This window comes from Oryx dammah, unplaced genomic scaffold (assembly GCF_014754425.2).
Source record: "Oryx dammah isolate SB20612 unplaced genomic scaffold, SCBI_Odam_1.1 HiC_scaffold_18, whole genome shotgun sequence".
Taxonomy (NCBI): domain Eukaryota; kingdom Metazoa; phylum Chordata; class Mammalia; order Artiodactyla; family Bovidae; genus Oryx; species Oryx dammah.
This window is the reverse complement of record NW_024070202.1, coordinates 99,010,266-99,034,510: the sequence shown is the minus strand read 5'-3', so window position 1 is coordinate 99,034,510 and position 24,245 is coordinate 99,010,266. Positions and strand designations below refer to the sequence as shown.

At 43.8% G+C, this 24,245-nt stretch overlaps 2 protein-coding genes and 1 pseudogene across 2 annotated transcripts in view; all 3 read right to left on the bottom strand.

Moving 5' to 3' along the window:
- Window positions 1-10,051, bottom strand: part of TMEM140 (transmembrane protein 140) — a 14,423-nt gene extending 4,372 nt beyond the window's left edge. Inside the window, exons 1-2 of the mRNA XM_040260923.1 lie at window positions 9,867-10,051; window positions 9,337-9,610 (exon numbers count right to left, since the gene is read on the bottom strand). The gene's annotated coding sequence lies outside the window, so the exon portion shown is untranslated. The remainder of the gene's footprint in view (window positions 1-9,336; window positions 9,611-9,866) is intronic.
- Window positions 10,052-16,765: 6,714 nt separating this feature from the next.
- LOC120878323 lies at window positions 16,766-16,865 on the bottom strand (annotated as a pseudogene).
- A 990-nt stretch (window positions 16,866-17,855) lies between these two features.
- AGBL3 (AGBL carboxypeptidase 3) overlaps window positions 17,856-24,245 on the bottom strand; it is a 105,734-nt gene continuing 99,344 nt past the window's right edge. Inside the window, exon 17 of the mRNA XM_040260925.1 lies at window positions 17,856-20,320. Within this exon, the coding sequence (XP_040116859.1) occupies window positions 19,909-20,320 (412 nt within the window). The 3' untranslated portion in view covers window positions 17,856-19,908. The remainder of the gene's footprint in view (window positions 20,321-24,245) is intronic.

The window sequence follows — 24,245 nt, the reverse complement described above, 5'->3', positions numbered from 1 at the left end:
CTAGTTGGGGGTGGAATGCTGTCAGTTCCTTTTTTTTTTCCTGTCGTTTTTAGTTTTGGTTTTTGTTTGTCAGTGTATGTGATCTCTTTATAAATAAAGGCTGCTAGCATTTTGCTATTGTAACGGTCATCATAAAGCATAACCCTTTTGTGGCAGTGGGGTCCCTGAACCAAGACACAAGTCTGGACTCAGTAAAAGTGTGTGGCTTCACGTTTGTCACCAGAAGGAAAATACTCTCAGACTACTCATCTGAGGCACTTTGTGTTTTTTTTTTTTTTTTTTTCAGTTTAAGCACCCCTGAAGTTTTCACATCAATAGGATGATGGTTGGAAGAGGCACAGACATAGGGTCCCGGTCTTCTAAATTAGGTTCTTGCTACTTTTCGTGTTAAAAGAGCAAAACCTTCCTGAGGTCAAGCCAGGAAGGATTAGCGCCCCAGCAGGTTGCCACCCTGCCAGTCCCTCTGGCAGCCCATGCCCTGACTGCAGGACGCCTGGCAGAGAGCGGTGCCCAGGGAGCTTTTCCCAGCATGGGTCCATCCCTGGCCTCTCCCCTGACTGTAAGGAACACTTGAGAAGGGCTGACCGAGCAGGGAGGCCGGCTGTTGCCACCGACACTGCTTTGTTTACTTCAGATGGCCGGAGGCCTAGCGCATGCTCTCTCTAGTTTCCAGAGTCAGAACGGACTTTCCAAACTGCCCATCGACCTTCTGTTACAGAGGAGGTCTGTGGCTACAATCTCCAGCTCCCAGACACTTTCTTGTATGCCAGGATATCTGCCAGCTTAATCGTTATGTGCCTTGTATACAAATACTGATCATGCAGTTATTTATAACTTTGGATTGTCACCGGGCCTTCCCTGGTGGCTCAGTGGTGAAGAACCCGCCTGCCAGTGCAGGAGATGGGGATTTGATCCTTGGGTCGGGAAGATCCCCTGGAGGAGGAAATGGCAACCCACTTCGGTAATCTTGCCTGGAAAATTCCATGGACCGAGTGCCTGGTGGGCTACAGTCCGTGGGATGGCAGTGACTTAGGCACTAAAAACAGTTTGTCACTGCTCTAGTCATGGTTTCACATATTCCATTTCCATCTGTCCCAACATGTGAGATGCCCACACAACTCCCTGTCTACCCTGACTTAGCAAAAATACCCTCCCACCCCTGTAGTCACTCATGTCATTCTGTTTTTTTTTCAATTCATTCTTCCTGCCTGAGGGTCTGATGATATTCGGTAGCAAGACTTTGTATGTACAGTTGGGCCTTATTTAGTTTCCCGCCATTTGCTCAAGTTCACCACCTGTATGTCTGTCCCAAGTGACGCGTCCTGGGGGCCCCTTGCACTGTCCCTTACATCAGAGGCCGCCAGCGGGAAATTCTCCTTCATCCATGAAGTGTTTAATAAGCCCTCTAGGTGCCCATGGGAGAGGCTGGCAAGTGTCTACAAGTGTGCCCTTCAGTCCCAGAGGGTGGGGACGGGACTGGAATGCCTGAGTTCCTGGGCCGGGGACAGACAGTGTGCTGTGCCCGGCTGGCATGCTGTGTCCTGGAGCTTGGGTGTCCACGCCCGGGACGACGTCTGCAGTAATGTGGCCTTCTTCCTGCTTCCTCGGGAACAGGGCTCCACAGGGCAGTTAGTGCCCCAGTCGCCCCTGGACCACCCTCTCCCCTTATTCCTCTCTCCAGCCCCTCCCGCAGCTCCACGTCGGCTTCCTTGAGCGTCCTCCGAACCTTCAGACGAGCTCGGGCCTCTGTGCTGGCCTCCCCTCCCCGGGGTGTTCCCCTGTTGTCACGTGTCTGCTGCCTCCCTTGAGGTCTCTGCTCAGAGATCCTTTGCTCAGTGACGCCGTCCCTGGCTGGCATCTTGAACCTGTGACGGCTCCTCCACGGCACCCTGCTCTCCCTCAGTAGCATTTCCCACCGTCTTAACATCCTAAATACTTTGTGTTGCCTTCCGCCTACAGCCCTCAATAGAATGTAAACGTCATGAGGGTAAGGAATTTTACATTATGCCAATTAGACAAAAGTCTATGACCGTCTGTCTCTGTCAGAATCCGTCTTTACCTGTTACGCCCCCAACACTCCCTGGCGCATCTGTGAACACCCACCAAGCAACCTCTGAGTGCAGCGTGAACGCGCAGCCGTGGCCCACAGAGCTTCGTAAATGCCTCCCTCTGGTTTGTTTGACCTACTTGTCTGTCCTGGCTCTCTTCCTTCAGGTCCTTCTCTGTTTATTTTTTTTCTTCTTCCCATTTCCTAAATGTCATTTTCCTCAAGCTTATTCCCCCTTTCTCAGATGCGTGTGAGCCTGTAGTTTCAGGGGTTGGACGTGAGGCCACCGGCAAGGACAGACTGCCGCGTGATTGGCAGCTGAGGCTGTGGACCGGTTGCTGCCACGGCCCTGAGAACTGCCTGGTAAAACCTGGGTGTTAGCATTTTGCTGCCATCGGACGCTATAGAGCTTGCAAGTTTTGTGGAACAGAAGCTCCAAAGAAAAACGAGTGGGTCTTTCGGTTGTTATGGGCTACAAATTCATCTCCCGGGCTTTTTTTCTCATTAATGACTTAAGAAAGCTGTAGGGGACCATAAGGGCAGAACTTGCTTCGAGAAGTCTTTGTGATCACTGGAAGGTGTGTCTGAGCAGGAATCTAGCTTGACTGAGGACTTAATGATTAAATACTAAACTCAGAATCTTTCTGTGTGTTTACTCTGTGCCAGTCCAGTGTTAAGTTCACTGTGGGAACACATTTACATTATCACGTCCATGTTCCACGAAAAATGGAGGCTTCGTGAGGCTCAGTACCTTCCCCAGGCGAGGCTGGTGCAGCCTGTCGGGCAGGACTGTGAAATCACTGTAAGAGCCTGAGCTCTGCCTCCCCAGGCCGGGCCCCCGCACGCGTCCTCCCCTCTCACGCTCACATCTATAATGGGCAGACACCCTGGCATTTTCATCTAGCACGGTGGGGAAGCTGTGGAGCAGTGCGGCTGAGCATCGATGTTGAAGCTGTGTGTCCGGGGTTCAGATCCCTGCTCTGCTATTGACTAGCTACGTGAACGTCTCTCTGCCTAGGTTTCTCATCTGGAAAATGAGTATAAAAATAGGACGTGTTTTGTAGATGTTGTGGAAATTAAATGAGATGATTTATGTGCAGCCTGGGGAACATTACCTAGTAAGTATTACTTAAATTATTATCATCGTGGAGAGGAAGTTGAGGCTCAGAGAAGTGAGTTCTGGGGGAGATGCTAGGGCTGGTGTTCACGACCAGAGTGTCCCCGGAGGGCCTGGCCTCACTGGTGTCTGACGCCGATGGCTCCGGGATGGGGTTAGGGATGTGGCGATCAAGTGCGTGGACCTTAGTGCCAGACCAGCTGGGTTCAGGCCCTATCCTGTCACTCACAGCATATGACCTTGAGCATTCCACAGGCTTGCCCGTGCCAATGTCCCTGCTCTCACAGCACCTGCTGGCCTGTTCCTGGGGGTTGTTGTGAGACTGAAAGGAGCTAATTAGATCCGTACAAGTGGACTGGTGCCTGCCATGGTGCTGCCCAGGAGGCAGTGGTTCAGGGGGGCAGGGGAGACAGAGAAGAGCCAGGAGAGGCGGAGGGTGGGGCTGCAGCGGGAACAGAGAGGCAGTGGAGTCCAGGGGAGAAAACGCGAGCAGAAGAAAGTCAGAGAAACAGAGTCTGGTGGAGGAGAGAGCCGGCTTGCCAGAGGAGGCTCCGGCCCTGACGGGAGCGTGTCTGGCTGCGCACCACTGGGGACCAGTGTGTTCATGGTTTGGGTGTGGCTCCTGACAGAAGCAAACAAAAAGGGAAGAAGGAAGGGAAACGTGTCATATTTCCTCCAGCAGAAATGTGAGCCCAGGTTCTTACTTCTGAAAACGAGGCCACAGAAGTGTTGCCTGAGTGTGTTAAGACGGCACCAGCACCCGGGTTTCAGAGGCTGCATGGACAGCCGGACCAACAGTGGCTTTTTATGGAACGCCGTGACGTCTGGATTTATTTAATTTTTCCATGTAAATAAAGCAGCTCGGCCAGCAGAAACATGACTACACCATGAGACTGCAGAGTGGAGCGCCCGCTGGCCCTCCGCCTCCGGCGAGCCACCGGGATAGACTGTCTCAGCGGCTCCATTAATATTAACTCGCTGTTGGTGCAGTTGCTTTGTTGCTCATTAGCCCTGCTGGCAAGCAGATTATCCAGCTGAACAAAGGTCAAAAAAATGTTTTTAGTGGGGGGAAAAAAATCCTTAAAAATGAGGAAGTGCCTGCACCTTGGGACCCATTCTTGTTTGGTTTTTATTGGGAGGACTTCACAGTGCAGTTTCCAAGAGGCTAAGATTCACAGGACCCAGGAACTTCCCTGGCGGTCCAGTGGTTAAGACTTTGCCTTCCAATGCAGGGGGTGCAAGTTCGATACCTGGTTGGGGCGCTAAGATCCCACAGGGACCAAAACATAAAAACAGAAGTAATATTGTAACAAATTCAATAAAGACTAAAAATGGTCACATCAGGAAAAAAAAAATCTTGAAAAGATTCACAGGACCTAAAGGAGAGTTTGAAGACAGATAACAGTACTGGAAACCAGTGACTGCCTTTGGCTGTCACTCTTGTTTAAAACTTTTGGGCCCTAGCCTGTGGCCTGTGGGACTCCTTAGTTTCCTGACCAGGGATCAAATCCACGCCTCCTGCATTGGAAGTCGGTCTCAACTGCTGGGGCTCCGGGGAGGTCCCTCAGTCGCCCCTCTGGATTGTGCTGCTCCTGTCCTCTCTGCCTCCTGCACTTGCCCGGAGTCACTGTCCCCCCTGTACTGACCAGGCCATCCTGTGGCCCCCGGGGTCACACACACGGGACGGTCCCCTGAGTCACAGGCCCCGGGCAGTCAGCTGGGGCACCAGACACCAAGCACATGTTTTCACAAAGATAATGCTAAGTTTTGAAGCGATTTGGGAAAGCAGATAAACAGGATGGAGTGAAACAGAGAGCCTGGCAGCAGGAAGCGATGAGCCTCCAGGGGAGGGCCGGGGGGGGTGGTGGTGCCTGTGCGCGAGGCGGGCATCCGATCTGAAGCCTGAGGGCTGTTGAAAGAGCCAGGCAAAGAGTCTTCCAGAAGGAGGGGGCACTGGTTAGAGATACCGCGTTGGGAGAGGAGCAGACTGGGGGTAGGGTGGCAGCCCGCCGACCAGGGGGACAGGATGAGCCTGGGCGGGCGAGTGCACCCGGGTCCCTGGGGCCTCGGAGGCCAGGGTGAGAGGTGTGGATTACGTCCTCACCAGGCACTGCTTCATCACCTCAAGCCCCTGCTCCCCGAACCTGAGGCACGTGTCCCAGGCGGTGGGGCTGGGGGTGTGGAGAACTCCCGATGGGGTGGGAGCAGTGCTGGGCCTTGTCTCTGGCAGTCCTGCCTGGAAGCCCTGCCCTAAAGCTAGTGATCGCAGTTTGCCCCCAGCAGTCAGGAGGAAGGAGGAGGAGGAGGAGGTGAAGACTGATAGACCGTCACTAAGCCTTAGTCCTTCAGTTTTGCCAGACGTATTTTGCGAGTTGGCCGGAGGGAACCAAGTCTTCTAGGACTTGCCCTCCATCCCCACACAGAAGGGTGTGCCTCTCACCTGGAGCCTGTAACGCACATAAAATGGCTTCATAACTCAAGCAAGATAACTCAGCCAGTCGCAGACAAACTGAGCTGCACATGCACTGGGCCCTCCCGCTCCATCCCTCAGAAAGTGGGTCTTCCCCTGGTCACTCGTGGAGGGGCGCTGACTGAGGCCTGGTGCTTGCCGGTGGGTGGGATGCTTGGGAAGGGCTGACGTTGCGGCTCCTGTGTGTTCTCTGCTCTGCCAGGGTCTCTGCTGTCAGACCTCCATCTCCCTCCTGTTGCTGAGTAGGCAGTAGGTCTGTGTCCTCACAGAAGATCCGGGGATCTCCTCCCAAAGCCCACAGGTCTTGGCTGATAAAGTTCATTTGTGTATTGAGGCTCATAAAATGAGGTGGCACCAGTGGCCTGGCCCAGGTCACAAATCTAAACCCAAGTCAGCCTGCGTGAGAAACTCCTGTCAAGGAACCCTAACATACACCACTCACAGCCCTCCAGCAGCCTTAGCCAGTTCACCTTCCCTAGGAAGCAGGGCCTGCTGGCTACGAGGTCAGAGTGTCCTTACAAGTCATAAGACCTCTTCCAGTGCTCTGTGGGACTCGCTCTTGCCCCAGATCCCTAGGAAGGGTGCTCCCCTGCTCCTGAGGTGCTGTGCTCCCTTGATCTGTGGCTTGTTTTCCCATGAGTGAAGGAATGAGTCAAGCAGCTACTAAATTGTTTCAGGTTTGTCCTTTTGACAGGGCTGAGAAAACTAAGGTGTGAGTCCAGGGGTGCAGAATAAAGTGTCTCAGTTTCTATAGAACCTACTATGCATGCTTTTGAGGATTAAACCTCCAAAGATACTTGTTATATATTACATTACTTGAAGATGCAATTTGCTGGAAAGACCAAAGGTAGACTGATCACTGAGGTCACTGCAGTGCCCAGCTCCCAGGCAGAAGCAACTGAGGGGGAAGTGAATTCAACAGAAGAGGATGGACAGGGACTGGACGGCCGGCTCAGAGAGCAGACGATCAGAAAAGCCATGCCTATGAACACACTCTTAATACACCAATAAGAGTGGCATTATAATTCAGTGGAAGGAAGGGCTTTCCTTTAACTAATGCTGAAGCAATTAGTTAAAACCATTTTAGGGCCTCATCTCCCTCCACATACCAAAATAAATTTCACATGGACCCAGTAGTGAGCTGTAAGGAACAAGCAGACAAAATAAAAAAGATCTAGAAAGAAGTAGATATTTGATTTATGAATGAAAAAAGAATGCTCTGAGCTTAAAAGCAGTTGAAACTACAAAGGAAAAATGGTACGGATTTAACCGGGAAAATATACAACAGAAACACAAAATTACAAGTCAGTGAGCATGGAAAAATATTTGCTACCAATATGGATGGTTAATATACCTAATATAAAAAAATGTTTATGCCAAAAAGTTAAAAAACATTTAATCCTTGTGAAAATGGACGAGGCACATGAAGAGATATTTCACCTGAGAAGGAATGCAAAGTAGTTAACTGCAAAAACCTCTTTTTTCCTTATTAATATCCTCCACCAGACGTGCGAGAGTTTCTCCGCCACCAGGAATTCTCTGCGACGCCTGGATGTCCTGTAGTTCCATTCTGACTCTGTCTACCTGGAGGTAGCACCTCCCAAGGCTGAGGGCACAGTGCCCCCAGTCATAAGCCTGTGTCATCACCAGTGCTTCTGACCAACCAGCGACAGCTTGGAGGTCCCCATATCACCCTCCTTGGGTCTGATTAATTTACTAGAGCGGCTCACAGAACTTGGGCCAGTAGTCTACCTTATTAGAGTACTGGTTCAGCTTAAAAGGACACAGCCCAGGAGCAGCCACCCAGAAGACGCATGGGGCAGAGGATGGGGAGGGAGGGGTCGTGGAGCTGCCATGCTCTGCCTAGGCCTTTCATCCTCCCGGTGCCTCCATGCGTCCACCAGCCCAGAAGCCCTTGAACCCTGTCCTTTAGGGATGTTTTATGGAGGTTTCATTACTCAGGTGTGATCAATGGAATCATTGGCCCATTGATGACATACTCTTATTTCCACCCCGTCTCACCTCCCTGGAAGTTGGGGCTGAAGGTTCCAACCCTTTAAATATGTGGTTGTTTTCCCTGGCAACCAGCTCCTCTCCTTAGGGACTTTCCAAAAGTTGAGTCATTAACATAAACTCAGAGGTGGTTGAAAAGGGTTTGTAGTGAATTAAAAAAGAAAAACAAAAGCACCTTTACCTCTATTATCACTTAAGAAATGCCAAGGATTTTAGGAGCTCTGTGCCAGAAATGGGGGCAGAGATGGAACATCTATTTCTTATTGTAAATCACTCTGTCACATTAACTAACATGAAAAAAAAAATCTACACCTCAAGTAATATAATCAAAGATATGCCAAATAGTCTTTGAGTTTCCCTATCAAAACTGCTGATAAAAACACTTGATACCAAGAGTGCAATAAAACTGACATCTTCATAGAATAACAGTGGATGTGAAAATTGTTACAAACTTTCTGGGAGGCAGTAGAGCAAAACGCACTAAAAACACTAAAAATCATCATACCCCTTTGGGCAATTAATTCCCCTTATGAGTAAGGCAGCAATCAGAAATGCCATCAGTGATTTATATACAGGGATGTTTATCATAGTATTACTTTAGCCAAAAATGAGAAGCAACATTAGAATCAAATTATGACATATCAAGATAATGAAACTGTATGTAGCCTTTAGAAAAACCAGGTCTAAAATCACACTATACAGTGTGACCGCAAGAAAGATACTAAGGCAATGTTCTAAAATGTATGATGTTAGTTTTGATATCTCTGGGCATTATGGGCAAGAGTTCTTTTCTTTTCGCATTAAAAATACTTCCAGAGTCATGTGTTCTATTTATGTAAAAGTGAAATTTAGAAAACAGTGGTAGTGATTAGATAAAGCAGGTGGGTTGGCTGGAAAGAGTGTTGAGAAAGGGGGATGTGCAAAATCAAAAGGAGGCTGTCATAGGCACGGATTCAGAAGTGTGGGAGAGATGAGGTTTAGGAAGAAGATACTGAAAAACGCACTTCAGTTGTCATGAGGGAGGAAGGAGAGACAATCCCAAATACATATGTGTTTATCTTTTCCCAAGGAGCATTTGATTTTACAGGTGAAGAAGCTAACTGGAAATTATAGGGGAAACATCTGCACCAACAGAATCAAATCCCACCGTGAATTTCCACCAAGTTGTGAAAAGCAATGTAGTCCAATAACACCAGATCTAAAAATCTCTTAGACCCTACTGTCTTCTTTCTGAGTCGAGAGCACAGGTTTTTCTGACAGTCCACAGTGTGTATTTTCAGGAGGACTCATGGTATTCCTGTTCAGCTGCTGCAAGTCTGTGATCTGCCTTTGTTTGACCGCCTATTTCCACTTCATGCGCCATAGACTATTTGTATAGACTCAGTGCAAAATCCCACTGCCCATCGCTGTCCTCTGCATTTCTAACCAGTCATACTGGCATTACCTGCACCACTCTAGAGGCCACAGGCCCACAGGCTGATGCTGAAGGGAGTAGGGGGAAGGAGGTGGGGAGAGCTGAGCTCATGGAGGTGGGTCATCTGTGGGGGTGGGGCAGTGGTCCTCAGACCCTGACTGCCGGTTATTTTCCCGGGTCCGTGGCTAGAATGCAGGGTCTGAGAGGAAAGCCCACTTGTCTTCAGAGCAGCAGGCATCTGGGCGAGCTGTTGGGCACACAAGGCAGGTACTTACCGAAAAGAAGATGCAGAACGCACAAAGCGCTCTTCAAGAGGAGGAGCAGGAAATCGGGTTCGGTGGATTCTTCTCTCTCGCTGGCTTCCTAGGGTCCAGGCTCCAGAATCCAGGCCAGTGGAGAGGGGCCGGCAGATCAATGCAGCCCCGGCCTTATGACTGGCTGGCAGGCACGTCGTGCCTAAGTAAACAGCTCTCTGAACTTTGGCACATTTCTGCTGACTGATGACACTGTCCCCTGATTTCACTTTCATTTCTTGCCGGTGGCTTGTGACTTTTCAGAAAGAAAGAATGTAAACAACATTGCTCCTCTCCAAGCCGGGCACTTTACCCGCGCCTGAGCCAACCAGCCAGCAGACCTAAATAGCCAGGTAAGTGTCTGGATGATAACACACAAGGATTCCAGAGAGGAGACTGGCCAAGACGCTTTCAAAACTCCTCATGTTTTAAACCAAGATAAACAAAACCTAGAATGTTAATCAGAAGGGACCCTCAAGATGGACTAGTCCAAGATCCCAGACCCTGCTCACCTTGGGGAAGCACCTATGCCTCTGTCCTTGCCTTTTCAGAAATCAGCTTTGTAGGATGACTGGGGGTCCCTGGACACAAAACCGTGTCTTCTTAGCCTCCTCACCAGGGTGTTTAGGCCCATGCTAGAGCAGCTGGAACATCTCCTTTCAAAATAAGAGCAGAATGGAGCTCTTATTTTTGTAATCATAGGGGCTCCTAGCCAGAGTTTAAAAATTGCTTTCTGTGCTCACATGACCAGCTGGAAATTCCGATTTGGGGTTAAGCTCGGTTAAGTCAGTAGACAGCTACCTAGTAATATTGCTGAATCTTTCAGGGTTCCTCTTCCCCTCCCTGTCCTTCCTGCAAAGGACTTCTTAGAACTGTTGCATTTCTTTCCCCCCTTTTTATTTTCTTTAAAGTCAAACCCTAGAAAGAGGTGATGTGATCTAATGAAAAGAACAGAAACCTTCAGATCAGGGAGCTGTGCTGCAGATTAACGAATTATTTAACATCTCTGAGCATCAGTTTCTCATCTATAGAATGGAAACAATACCTACTTTGCCTGGCTGTTGTGGAAATTGGAGATTATGCATCAAGGTTCTTAGTACAGTACTGGGCACACAGTAATGATAACTGTTATTATTAAAAGGATTTCTGAATGTCTTCATAGCCTTCATAGTAATGCCTTCAAGGCAGAGACAAAATTAATTCTTTTGTACTAGTATAAACTAGTCATGAAAATTGAACACTGGTGAATGAAGTGACATAGAATAGGAGAGATAGAAGTATACATTTAAAATTTTTATTTGAAGTTAGAATGCACACAGTTTTTAGAGTCAAGAGTTTGTTAAGCTTGTTATGGAAAACAGTAGTCCCACATTATCCCCTTCTTCTTCAGGGTAAGCACCTCACCTATTTTACCTGATTCTCTAGGTATTTACGTTTACATTTACATTCAGTTCTGTATGTAACATGCTTGTAATGGTACGACTGGGTTCTTCAGTTTCAAGCATAATTTTTATACATAGCTTTCTTCCTCCTCACTCCTGTTCCACAAGTACAAGTCCTCATTCCCTCTTTCAAATTGGTCATTATTTGTCTAAACTGATACTTAGTGTCTACAATATTGTAACTATGTAAATACCATATGTCAATAATCTCAGATATGCAGATGATACCACCCTTATGGCAGAAAGTGAAGAACAACTAAAGAGCCTCTTGATGAAAGTGAAAGAGGAGAGTGAAAAAGTTGGCTTAAAACTCAACATTCAGAAAACGAAGATCATGGCATCTGGTCCCATCACTTCATGGCAAATAGATGGGGAAACAGTGGAAACAGTGACAGATTTTATTTTGGGGGGCTCCAAAATCACTGCAGATGGTGACTGCAGCCATGAAATTAAAAGACGCTTGCTCCTTGGATGGAAAGTTATGACCAACCTAGACGGCATATTAAAAAGCAGAGGCATTACTTTGCCAACAAAGGTCCATCTAGTCAAAGCTATGGTTTTTCCAGTGGTCATGTATGGATGTGAGAGTTGGTCTATAAAGAAAGCTGAGTGCCGAAGAATTGATGCTTTTGAACTATGGTGTTGGAGAAGACTCTCGGGAGTCCCTTGACTGCAAGGAGATCCAACCAGTCCATCCTAAAGGAGATCAGTCCTGGGTGTTCATTGGAAGGACTGATGTTGAAGCTGAAACTCCAATACTTTGGCCACCTGATGCAAAGAACTGACTCCTTGGAAAAGACCCCAATGCTGCAAAAGATTGAAGGCTGGAGCAGAAGGGGACAACAGAGGATGAGATGGTTGGATGGCATCACTGACTCAATGGACATGAGTTTGGATAAACTCTGGGAGTCGGTGATGAACAGGAGGCCTGGTGTGCTGTGGTTCATGGGGTCGCAAAGAGTCGGATGCAACTGAACAACTGAACTGAACTGAAATACCATGTATAGTAGCTGAGCCAGGTGGAGAATGATGATTTCCTTTGCTCTCCTGCATGAAAGTTTATCTTATTCTGCAGGTGCTGCTCGCCTTATGTCTCGGTCTGTTCCCTTGGTTTTCTGTGTGCTCTACTCTAACCCAGCCCTGACGTCTGCATGGTATTTTTCTCTTTTGAAGGAATTTACATGCGTGGTGTCTGATCTCCTCCCAGGATAATCTCCCCCAGTGCCTTTGAGCCTGCTCCAGTCTGTCATCCTGGCATTTCATTTCACCACCATCATCCTGGGGTTCTTCCTGCCTCTCTCCAATGTTGGATCACATATTTCCTGCATCAAAGGCTTTTTTCAATCTATTCTCTATCTACTCTTAAATTTGATCAAATATAGAAGAATATAGAATTTTAGGTTAAAAATAATTTGCCTTTATAATTTTGAAAGTCTTGTTCCACTCCATGTAGCTTTCACTAAAGTTGAGAAGGTTAAAGCCATCCTGCTTTCTGGCTTCCAAAATGGCCTCCTGTCCTAGTCTCATCCTTGCAGCTTTGTCTTGTAAGATAACATTGTTATTTTAGTAGGTTTTTGAGAAGGAGCAAAATTAAATATGTGTCCAGCTTGCTAGTTTTTACTGAAAGTCTAATTTTTTTTTTAAACCCTAGGTGGGCGCTCTCTGGCTCTCTTTCACTGGTTTGCTCTGGCAACACAACGGCCTTCTGAGTTTGTTGCTTTATCAAACTCCTGTGTGTGCTGAGTCACTCAATCGTGTCTGACTCTCTGTGACCCCATGGACTGTAACCCACCAGGCTCCTCTGTCCGTGGGATTCTCTAGGCAGGAATAACTGGAGTGGGTGGCCATGCCCTCCTCCAGGGGATCTTGCCTACCCAGGGATTCTTTACCGTCTGATCCACCAGGGAAGCCCCATGAATACTGGAGTGGGTAGCTTATCCCTTCTCCCGGGATCTTCTGAATCCAAGAATCGAACCCAGGTCTCCAGCACTGTAGGTGGACTGAGCCACCAGGGAAGCCCAATCAAGCTCCTAGGCTCCCCTTAACTGCTAACCACCCACATCTCCATTGTTTTCGAAAGCATCCTTAGGAACTTCTCCACATTCCGTTTCAAACAAACCAGTATAAGCAGGGGGACTCCAGAGCTCTCAGCCTTGGTCACATACTGCACAGAGTGGCGTTTCCCTCACTTTCCACTGGGGTGAAGAGGGAAGTGGGTTGTGGTTTAAGTGTCATGAACTCTCACTGCCCTTACTGAGATTCAGTAGACTTTTTAAAATAAATGTTTCTTCACTTGTTATGTGTTGTTGGGACAGTTTCTTTTTAGAAAAATATTTTATTTGGCTTTGCCGGGTCTTAGTAGTGGCACGCGAGATCTTTAGTTGTGGCGTGTGGGATCTAGTTCCTTGACCTGGGATTGAACCCTGGCCCCCTCCATTGGGACTGTGGAGCCTTAGCCATTAGACCACCAGGGAAGTCCCTTACGATGATTTCTAAAGACTTAATTTTTTTTTTTAAACCAGTTTTGGTATTCTCACTGGGGAGTGGATGGAGGGTTTTCTCAGGTTGTAGTTCTAGAACTGGATTTGTGCCCCTTTATTATTTTTTAAAGGGAAATTTTTTAACTGCATAGAATCTAAAGACATTTAGATAGCAAAGAATATCATGAACAAATTTGAAATGATAAATTGCAGAAAATTACAAAATAAGAAATAGTGGTTGTAAATTAATAAAAGTACTGATAGGTTTAACTGGGAATGTCTTGTGGTTGTTTAGGTTTTTGTTTTCTTGAAGCTGATAAACCAATAACAGTTTATTGAGGTAAATATTAAGCTACTTATATAGACTTCTAATAGATACATATATTGTAATAGTCTTTTGTCCCCTTCTGTTTCAAATATCTCCATCTAGTTTTGTAAAACATTGATGATGGTTTAATTAAGAGTAAAAATACAGTACTTACATCTTCTAATTCTAGGAGGCTTAATGAAATGTAAATAACATATCACAATCAAAACCACATATATTTAAAAACACTCTTAGGAATGAATAGTTCTATCAAACAATAAGAAAAAGAATCAAGTAACAGCAGTTAAACTAAATCGAGGTTAATCTAAATCACTTTTAAAGAGAGAGAAAGCAACCCATCAGATGCCCTGCGGTGCATGTGGATGTTCTGGAGAGGGCTGCCCTGAAATCTGAAATGAACCTGCATGGGACCCTGCGTCCCTCATGGCGACCTCACGGTGTGACCCTCATCCTTCCTTGGAAAGGGAGACGTTGTCATCCTCTGTACGATCTTCTCTAAAGAGAGCAGGCAAACTTACCACCAGCAGCACACTTTGAGTGACAGACTGTAAGGGATCCCTTTTATCACTTACTGCCTGTCTTACTCACGTGTAATAGTTTGTAGCACTTCTCTTTTCCTGGTCCTTCCGTTCCCATGCTCCTCCTGTCACTTGTCCTCTTGGGAGGCAGGTTTAGATTTTCCTGAAAGATGAGTGTTCTCATCCAGACCATCCATTATTTCCCTTTGAAGTTGTTCTACACTTTTCTGAGATGCTTTAGGCTTTAATTAGTTGGGACTAGAAGGATTCCCATCCCTTTCTGACTGGTTGCATGTGTTCTCAAAGGTGAGTCATTTAGCACACCGTGATGTGAGAGTTAAGGGACATCGCTTTTTGATTCATTTTGAGAGATCTGCTGTGTTCTCAAGTGAAGAGTGGACCCTTCCACATTTAAGTGCTGCCTAACGCAGACTTTGTACCCTTGGAGGACTGGCCTCTGTGAAAGGCAGTTTGAGGCCTTTATGCTGCTGCTGCTGCTAAGTCGCTTCAGTCGTGTCCGACCCTGTGTGACCCCATAGATGGCAGCCCACCAGGCTCCCCCGTCCCTGGGATTCTCCGGGCAAGAGTACTGGAGTGGGGTGCCATTTCCTTCTCCAATGCATAAAAGTGAAAAGTGAAAGTGAAGTCACTTAGTCGTGTCCGACTCTTAGCGATCCCATGGACTGCAGCCCACCAGGCTCCTCTGTCCATGGGATTTTCCAGGCAAGAGAACTGGAGTGGGGTGCCATTGCCTTCTCTGTGAGGCTTTTATAGGTTTGTGTAAACTAATCTTTTCACTGACATAACAGTATTCTTTATCCAGGGCAGAGAAACTTCTGACTAGCTGTTTATTCCTCCTTAAAGTATGTTGGCTTCTTACTAAAAAATAAATCACAGAAGCACCTACTGAAGGAAAACCCAAGGGGCTTTACTTCAAGTAGTCAGAGAACACCATCAGAGCGCTGCTCCAGGAGCAGCTGGACAGCTAGTTCTGTGGCCGCCTGAAGGCCCTCTGTGGCCCCAAAGGCACAGACGCCAGGCCTCTGGCTGCTAGGATGCCGTGGACCACACTGCCTGCTTCTGCCCCTGTGGAGTGAGTACATCTAAAACAAACAAGTGCCTGGCATGCAGGGCAAGGGAGGCCTAGTTGAATAAAACGTTAGACGCTTTGTTCTGTTCACTGTTGCACACATAGAAAGTGATATTTGTCCTGAGCGTCAGGAAAAATGTAAAAGGCTGACAGCAGTCAGAAAAGAACCCACAAGCTCTGGCTACTCTGGGCCCCATCTGACGTTGCATAAAACCAGTGGTGTCACGCTGTAACCTGTTCTCTGAACACAAGCATGTCAGGGGATGGTGGTGAGATGTGCTGGAGTAGAGGACGCATGAGCCACGTTCCTGGGTGAGGCTCCTTCTCCAGATTTGGAATTTCCTTCTGTAGCCTTGAAGCCTGATCCTGCCTACAGAGGTTCCAGGGATCTCTCTTCTCTGTAGGCCCTTTTGAACCTGTTGGTCAGTGCAGAAAAGCCAGATCAGAGAAACGAAGAGCCTCCCCCAGGGTATTTCCTCACTGATCTGGAGTTCAGTTAGAACTCAGGAGAAATCAAGAGGAACCATCGATGTCTTCACCTTTCGTGTCATTTCCGTAGAGCCTTGTCATAGTTTGGCCCAGGTGTTCTCAGTCACCTGGGGATGACTCTGCGCCAGGTGCCTGCCCTCGGGTGGCCCTGCCACCAGTGGCATAGAGTCGTATTCAGGACTGTTGTTACCTCTGCTGAGGGAGTGCGTCATTCTATCAGTGAACTGTGTCATCTTTTATTTCTTTAAACAGAACCTCACTCTCTTGGTATCTCTCTAGCAGACTCAGACCCAGAGTCTCTCTTGTCCATTACGGAGGACTCTTCCATGAACAGTTCTCTCCTCACAGACTTTTCCCAAAGAAGAAAGGATAGAACAATCTGCAGAGACTGGTCTGGGAATCCTGGAGGGGCCTCCAGGATTTGGGTCAATGGTCCACCTAGGAATGTGGAGAACAGAGGCTGTTACCAGGCTCAGAGGTGAGGGGTGAAGATGGCCAAATGTTTGATGAAGTGATAGTTGTTTCTTTGTTTATAGTTTATTTATTTGAAAGACAAGTTGCCAACTAGGAGTTCATAACAGGTTTCTGAAAGTAGAGAATTCGGCTATGGTAGTATAGAAGGAGATGTTCCTATGAAAAAACAAAGACAAGTAAACCCCTTTTATGTGCAGAAAGGGTACTCACCTTTCTGGGATAAAGGTGAAATACAACTTTTTTGGTGATAATGGGCAGATCGTTCTTATCTTAAAAGCCTAATTATAAAAGAACAATTTAATGGTATCAGGATGAAAGCCCTAGTGTTAGTGTATGTCTTTGTTTCCTATTATAAAGCCCTTCTGCCAAGGTCAGCAGCATCAGTGCCAAGTCAGAAACTGAGGCTCTATCAGGCATCACTGTTGCCTTGTGTGGGGAACCAAAGATGGTACAGAATCTGGGTCACGTCTGCAGAGAGGATGGGGTCACAGCTCATTCTTAGTCCACCTATCACAGTGGCCTTCATTTGAAAAGTTTTTCCTTTTTTGCTGGACATGGGAAATTCAGGTCTGCCAATACCACACTTGTCTTTTTTTGTGGAGCACGTCATGAATTTGGATGTCATCCTTGCTCAAGGGCCATGCTCACCTTCTCTGTATCGTTCCAATTTTAGTATGCTGCTGTTGCTGCTAAGTCACTTCAGTCGTGTCCGACTCTGTGCAACCCCATAGACGGCCGCCCACCAGGCTCCTCCATCCATGGGGTTTTCCAGGCAAGAGGACTGGAGTGGGGTGCCATTGCCTTTGTGCTGCTAAAGCTAGCACCACACCGTCTTGATTAATGCTCTTTTATAGATTGTAAGTCTTTTAAGTCTTGGAGTCAAATAACATCAGTCCTGTCACTTATTCTGCCCTTTCGATATTGTGTTGGACATTCTGAATCTTTAATCTTTCTATGGAAACTTTAGAATCAAGTTGGTTGATAATTTGCTAAAGTTTTGATTGGAATTTTGTTGAATCTGTAGCTCAAGTTGAAAAGAACTGACATCTTAATGGTATTGAGTCTTCCTATCCATGTATACATGGAATATTTCTCCATTTATTTACTCTTTGATTTCTTTCATCAGAATTTTGCAGTATTCCTTCTGTAAATCTTGAACAGTTTTGATTTATACCCAAGTATTTGAATTTTTGGTGCTGATGTAAATGAAAGTGAAGGTGAAGTCGCTCAGTCAAGTCCGACTCTTTGCAACCCCGTGGACTGTAACCTACTAGGCTTCTCCGTCCGTGGGATTCTCCAGGCAAGAATACTGGAGTAGATTGCCATTTCCTTCTCCAGGGGATCTTCCCAACCCAGGGATCAAACCCAGGTCTCCCGCATTGGAGGCAGACGCTTTAAACTCTGAGCCACCAGGGAAGCCCTATGGTATTGTGTTTTTAATTTCAAACTCTAGTATTCATTGTTGGTGTATAAGATGGTGACTTTTGTATATTAACTTTGTATCTTGTAATCTTGCTATAATTGCTTAATACTTCCAGCAGGTATTTTGTTGATTCTTTGGAATTTTCTACATAGATAACCATATATTCTGTCAACAAATACAGTTTTATTTCTTCCTTATATTTTCTTATTGAATTACCTAGTCCTTCCAGTATGATGTTGAATGGGAGAGCAGACACCTTTGCCTTATTTCTTAACAGGGAAGTATCTAGTTTCATCATTAAATACAACGTGAGTTGTAGAATTTTTGGTAGATATTTTTTAATCAAATTGAGGAAATTTCTCTCCACTCTTAATTTGCTGAGTGTTTCTATTCATGAATGGGTATGGGATTTTGTTCAATTCTTTTTCTGTATATATTGATGTTATATAATTTTTCTTCCTTATTCTGTTGTTGTGATGGATTATATTGATAACTGAATACTGAATCAGGCTTGCATACTTAGATTTTATAAAGTCTACTTGACCGTGGTATATAATTCTTTTTATACATCATTGGCTTCTATTTTCTAATGCTTTGTTGAGGATTTTTGCATCTATGTTCACAGAAGATATTGGTCTGTAATTTTCTTTTCTTGTAATATGCTTGGGTAATGCTGGCCCCATAGGTTATGTTAGGAAGTAGTCTTTTTGCTTCTATCTTCTGGCAGAGATTGTAGAGAACTAGTATAATTTCTTCCTTAAACTTTTGGTAGAATTCATCAGTGAACTTGTCTGGGCCTGGTGCTTTTGGCAGGTTAGTATTTATTGATTTCTTTAATTCATATAGGCCTATTTAAATTGTCTATTTCTTTTTGTGTGAATTTTGACAAATTGTGTCTTTCAAGGAATTAGCCCATTCCATCTAGGTTATCACATTTTGCGGTCAAGAGTTGTTCATAATATTCCTTAATTATCTTTTTAATTTCTGTGGGATCAATGTTAGTGGCCCCTCTTTTGTTTCTGATGTTAGTAATTTGTGTCTTTTTTCTTAGTTAACATAGCTAGAAGTTTGTAAATTTTATTGACAATGAAATTCAGTGCTGAAAAGAAATGAGTTATCCAGCTGTGAAAAGACATGATAGAACTTACATGAATATTACTGAGTGAAAGATGCCAATCTGAAAAGGCTACGTACTTTATGATTCCAATTATATGATATTCTGGAAAAGGCAAAACTAGGGAGACAGTAAAAAGATCAGTGGTTGCTAGGGTTTGAGTGGATGAATAGGCAGAGCACAGAGAATTTTAGGGCAGTAAAACTAATTTGTATGATACTATAATGGTAGATACATTTCATTATACATTTGTCCAAACCCATAGAACATACAACACCAAGAGCAAACCCTGATGTAAACTATGGACTTCGGATGATAATGAGGTATCAGTATAGGTTCATCAGTTGTAACAAATGAATCATTCTGGTGGGATGGTGATAATAGAAGTCTACCTTCTGATTAGTATTGCTGTGAAACTAAAACTTCTCTAAAAAATAAAGTCTATTAAAACCAAAACCAGAACATAACAGTTACTCTTTTAATACCCCATTGAGCTCTCCTTGAGCCCTCTTTGGCCATTGGAAATATTGTTGAGAGTACATTCCCCAACCTCAGATCTTCCTAGTTGCGTCTTGCTCCTGGGACCTAATGAAGCCTGTGGCCTGTAACTTGAACTAGCTCTCCTGATTCTCAGTGGCTTTATCCTGTAGTGGCCACCATTGTTGACCTGCAACTCCAGGCAGATTGACTCTCTTCTCACTTATCCCATCCATCTTGATTTATTTGCCCGCTATACCTGTTTCTCTGCAGTAAGTCACTAATGGTTTCTAGCACACTGCAAGATAGAAGTTAAAGAAACAGTGTTTGTTAACTGATTCATTAAAGTGCCTAGTAGGAACGTTAAGAGCAGTACATGTCATCCTTGCCTTGAGGTCTTGGTCTTTTAGTGTTGTGTGAATAAATCATTTCAGAAGAAATCAAAAGTTCAGACTTTTTTTATCTTGACAAAAATTAAATATCTAAGTGATTTTTCATTTTCTATATTTTTTTTCTGGATTTTTTAACTCTGAAAGATGTCCCCGCTAAAGAAGATAGGGTATCTGAAATTTGTAGTTTAGTACATGCACATGAACAGGTGGGAGGGGGTAGGGATTGAGGGGCCAGGAGGACTTTCCTTTGTCTTTCTTTTCTTTTTCTTTTTACTGTGTTAGACATGTTATCTCTCATCCACAGTTTTCAAGCAGCATAAAGCTAGATTATGTGTCCCTCTGCAACTTCAGGTGAAAGGTGGGCTGTCCATGCTTCTTTTTTGACTGCTCTCCCTTAGTTTTAGTTGGATGGGGGGCTGTCTGCATAGTGCCTTGCTGGCTGGATCCTTCAGCTTGCAGACTCTTGTCTGCATCCTTCTCAGAACTTGAGGGAGTCATCTCCCATTTGCTGCTGGCAGCTTTCATGTCTTTAGTCTTTGTGGCCTTAACTCGAGAATATTTTCTCCTCTTCTTGGGCCCTCTAAGAGGCAGTGAACTTTCAGATGACTTCCGGGACAGAGGCTGGAGCCATTTTGAAGCGCTTACTATAAGACTCTTCTGGCTTATCAAAGGGAGATTTCTGGGTGGTGTCCAAGATGTGCTGCATTTCCTTATGTTTATGTTAGAAGATGGCTTTTGTCTAGGAAAGAAATGAAATATGTGAGCTTCTGCCCAATATGTACCCTAAGTATTTGTAGTCCTTAGTCATAGTATAAATCGTATTTTTTTTCCTTTGCTGAGTTCATTCTCCTTTAAGACTCTTACCTTTATTTCTGTCAGAATGATCTGACTTCATTTCTGGTCATAATTTTTAAGCACTATTCCAACCTTGTATTTTTAAATGCCCTGAGGATATGTTTATTTGGATACCTGCCCTGACTCCAGGCTTTCTGGTATAATGGCTACTCTGGGCCTCAGCCCTTTCTTACATTAATGCATTCAGCTGAAGTCAATGCTCTCTAAAATTCCACCTTGCTCTAAAAATCTACTTTGTGTATTCTAGAATTAATTCAGTGTACATGCACTGTCCTCCCCACCCCCCGCTCACCCCCTATATTCAGTAAAGAGATCAATGTAAGTCCAAGAGAGAGGTTTTCCTCGAGAGAGTGAGGTTTTTCAGAATTACTAATTGTCACTACCTAAAGTCTCTCAGTTTTTCTTTAGAATTCCATTTTTTAACCACAAAATCTCAACCATGTTTTTAATTAAACTCTTAATTTTGAGATAATTGTAGACCTACCTACAGCTGGAAGAAATTATATAGAGATGTACCCTTCATCCAGTTTCCCCTAAATGAAATATCTTGTAAAACTACAAACAATAACACAGTTAGGATATTGCCATTGACATAGTCAAGATACAGAATAGTTCCTTCACGTTTCCCTTGTACTGTCATACCTACTTTCCTCCTTTCTCATCTCCTCAACTCCGGGCAACCAATATGTTGTCCAGATTACATAATTTTGTTATTTCAAGAGTGTTGTACAAGTGAATTTATATTGAACCTTTTGGGATTGACCTTTTTTTCACCCAGTAAACCCTGGAGATTCATCCAGGTTGCTCTGTGTGTATCAGTAGTTCATTCTGTATTTATTGCTGAGGTCATGGCATGGATGTACCAGTTTGTTAATGATTCATCCATTGAAGGACATGTGAGTTGTTTCCAGTTTATAGGTATTAGAAATAAAGCTGCTACAAACCTTTGTAAACAGGTTTTTGTGTGAATGTAAGTCTTCCTTTCTCTGGGATTAAAGCTCAGGAGAGCAATTGCTGGGTCATATGTTAGTTTTATATTTGGCTTGTGAAGAAACTACCAAGCTGTTTTCCAGAGTGAAAACATATATATTCCTACCAGCAATATATGAGTGACCCAATTTCTTTGCATCCTCATCAATACTTGGTGTTATCATTATTTTTATTGTAGCCATTCTGATAGGTATATAATGATGACTCACTGTGGTTTTATTTTGCATTTCCCTAGTGGCTAATGATGTGGAACATGTTTTCATGTGTGCCATCTGTATATTGTTTGGTGAAGTTACAGTTCATGTCTTTTGCTCATTTTCTAAGTGATCTATGTGTTTCCTTATTGTTGACTTTTTCCTACTCCTATTGTTTTATTTTTATTATTAGTTTATTTTTTAAATTGAAGAATTGATTTGCAATGTTGCATTAGTTTTGGGTGTACATAAAGTTATTCAGTTGTACTATATATATATATTCTTTTTCCTATTATTTTCCATTATGGTTTAATACAGAATGTTGAATATAGTTCCCTGGGCTATACAGTAGGACTTTATTGTTTATTTATTTTATATATGTAGTTTGTATCTGCTAATTCCAAACTCCTAAATTATCTCTTTCCCTTCCTTTCCCCATTTGGCAACCATGAGTTTGTTTTCTGTGTCTGTGAATCTATTTCTCTTTTGTAAATGAACTCATTTGTATCATATTTTAGATTCCACATATAAGTGATACCATATCATTTGTCTTTCTCTTCTTTCAGTTAGTATGATAATCTCTAGGTCAGTCCATCTTGCTGCAAATGGTGTTATTTCATTATTTTTATGGCGAGTAATATTCCATTATATATACCACATCTCTATTATCCATTTATCTATTGATGGACATTTGGTTGCTTCCATGTTTTGGCTATTGTAAATAGAGTTATTCTGAACATTGAGGTGCATCCATCTTTTTGAATTAGAGTTTTCTCTGGATATATGCCCAGGAGTGGGATTGCTGGATCATATGGCAACTCTATTTTTAGTTTTTTAAGGAAACTTCATACTGTTTTCAATTGTGGTTGCCCCAGTTTACATTCTTACCAACAACGTAGGAGGGTTCCTTTTTTCTCCACACCCTCTCCAGCATTTATTATTTATAGACTTTTTTGATTAATGTGTATCTCAGCATGTTCCTCCTTGGGTTTATCCTGTATGGGACCCCCTGCACTTTCTGGACTTGGGTGACTCCGTTTCTATGTTAGGAAAGTTTTTGACTATAATCTCATCTAGTGTTTTCTCAGGCTCCTTCTCTTTTTCTCTGGGACCCCTATAATTCGAATATTGGTGCATTTAATGTTGTCCCAAAGGTGTCTGAGACTGTTCTCATTTCATTCTTTATTCTGTTCCATGGCAGAGATTTCCACCATTCTGTCCTCTTAGTCACTTATCTGTTCTTCTGCCTCGGTTATTCTGCTATCGATTCCTTCTAGTGTATTTTTCATTTCAGTTATTTATTGTTCACGTCTGTTATATCCTTTGTAGACTTTTTAATGATGGCCCTTCTGACCAGTGTGAGGTAATACCTCATTGTGCTTTTGATTTGCATTCCTCTAATAGTTAGCATAGCTGACCATTTTTTCATGTGCCTATTGGCTGTCTCTATGTCTTCTTTGGAGAGTCTGTTTAGATGTTCTGCACATTTTTTGATAGGATTGGTTTTTTTTTTTTTCAAATTAAACTGTATCAGAAGTTTGTGTATTTTGGAAAATTAAGCCTTTATTGGTTGCATCATTTGCAAGTGTTTTTCCCAGTCTGTATGTTGTCTGTTCATTTTGTTTATGGTTCCTTTGCTGTACAAAAACTTATAAGTTTGAGTCTCATTTGTTTATTTTTGCTTTTATTTCTGTTGCCTTGGGAGACTGACCCAAGAAACATTGCTACAATTTATGTCAAATACTTTGCCTGTGTTCTCTTCTAGGAGTTTAATGGTGTCATGTCTTATATTTAAGTCTTTAAGCCATTTTGAATTTATTTTTGTGTAGGGTGTGAGGGAGTGTTCTAACTTGATTTACATGTGACTGTAGCTTTCCCAATACTACTTGCTAAAGAGACTGTTCTGCATTGTATGTTCTGGACTCTTTTGTTGAAGACTGATCCTAAGTGTATAGGTTTATTTCTGGGCTCTCTATTTTTTCTGTTGATTCATATGTCTGTTTTTGTGCCAGTACCATACTGTTTTGATTATTGTGGCTTTTTGGCATTTTCTGAAGTCTGGGACAGTTATACTTCCAGCTTTGTTCTTTTCCCACCAAATTGCTTTGGCAATTCTGGGTCTTTTATGCTTCCATATAAATTTTAGGATTATTTGTTCTAGTTTTGTTAAAAATGTCATAGGTAATTTGATAGAGGTCACATTAAATCTGTAAATTACTCTGGGTAGTGTGGCCATTTTAACAGTGTTAATTCTTCCAATCCAAGAGCATGGAATATCCTTCCATTTCTTTGAATCATCTTCAATTTCCTTTATCTATGTTTTATGTTCTCAGCATATGGGTCTTTTACCTCCTTGGTTGCCTCCTTTGTTCTTTTTTTTTTTTTTTTGATTTTAAACAGGATTTTTTTTTTTTTACTTTCCTTTTCTGATACTTCATTATTAGTATATAGAAATGCAACCTATTTCTGTATGTTAATCTTTTATCCTGCTACCCTGTTGGATTTGTTTATCAGTTTTAGTTGTTCTTGGGTGGAGTCTTTAGGATTTTCTATATATATTGAATCATGTCATCTGCAGGTCATGACAGTTTTACCTCTTCCTTTCCAACTTGGATACTTTTGTTC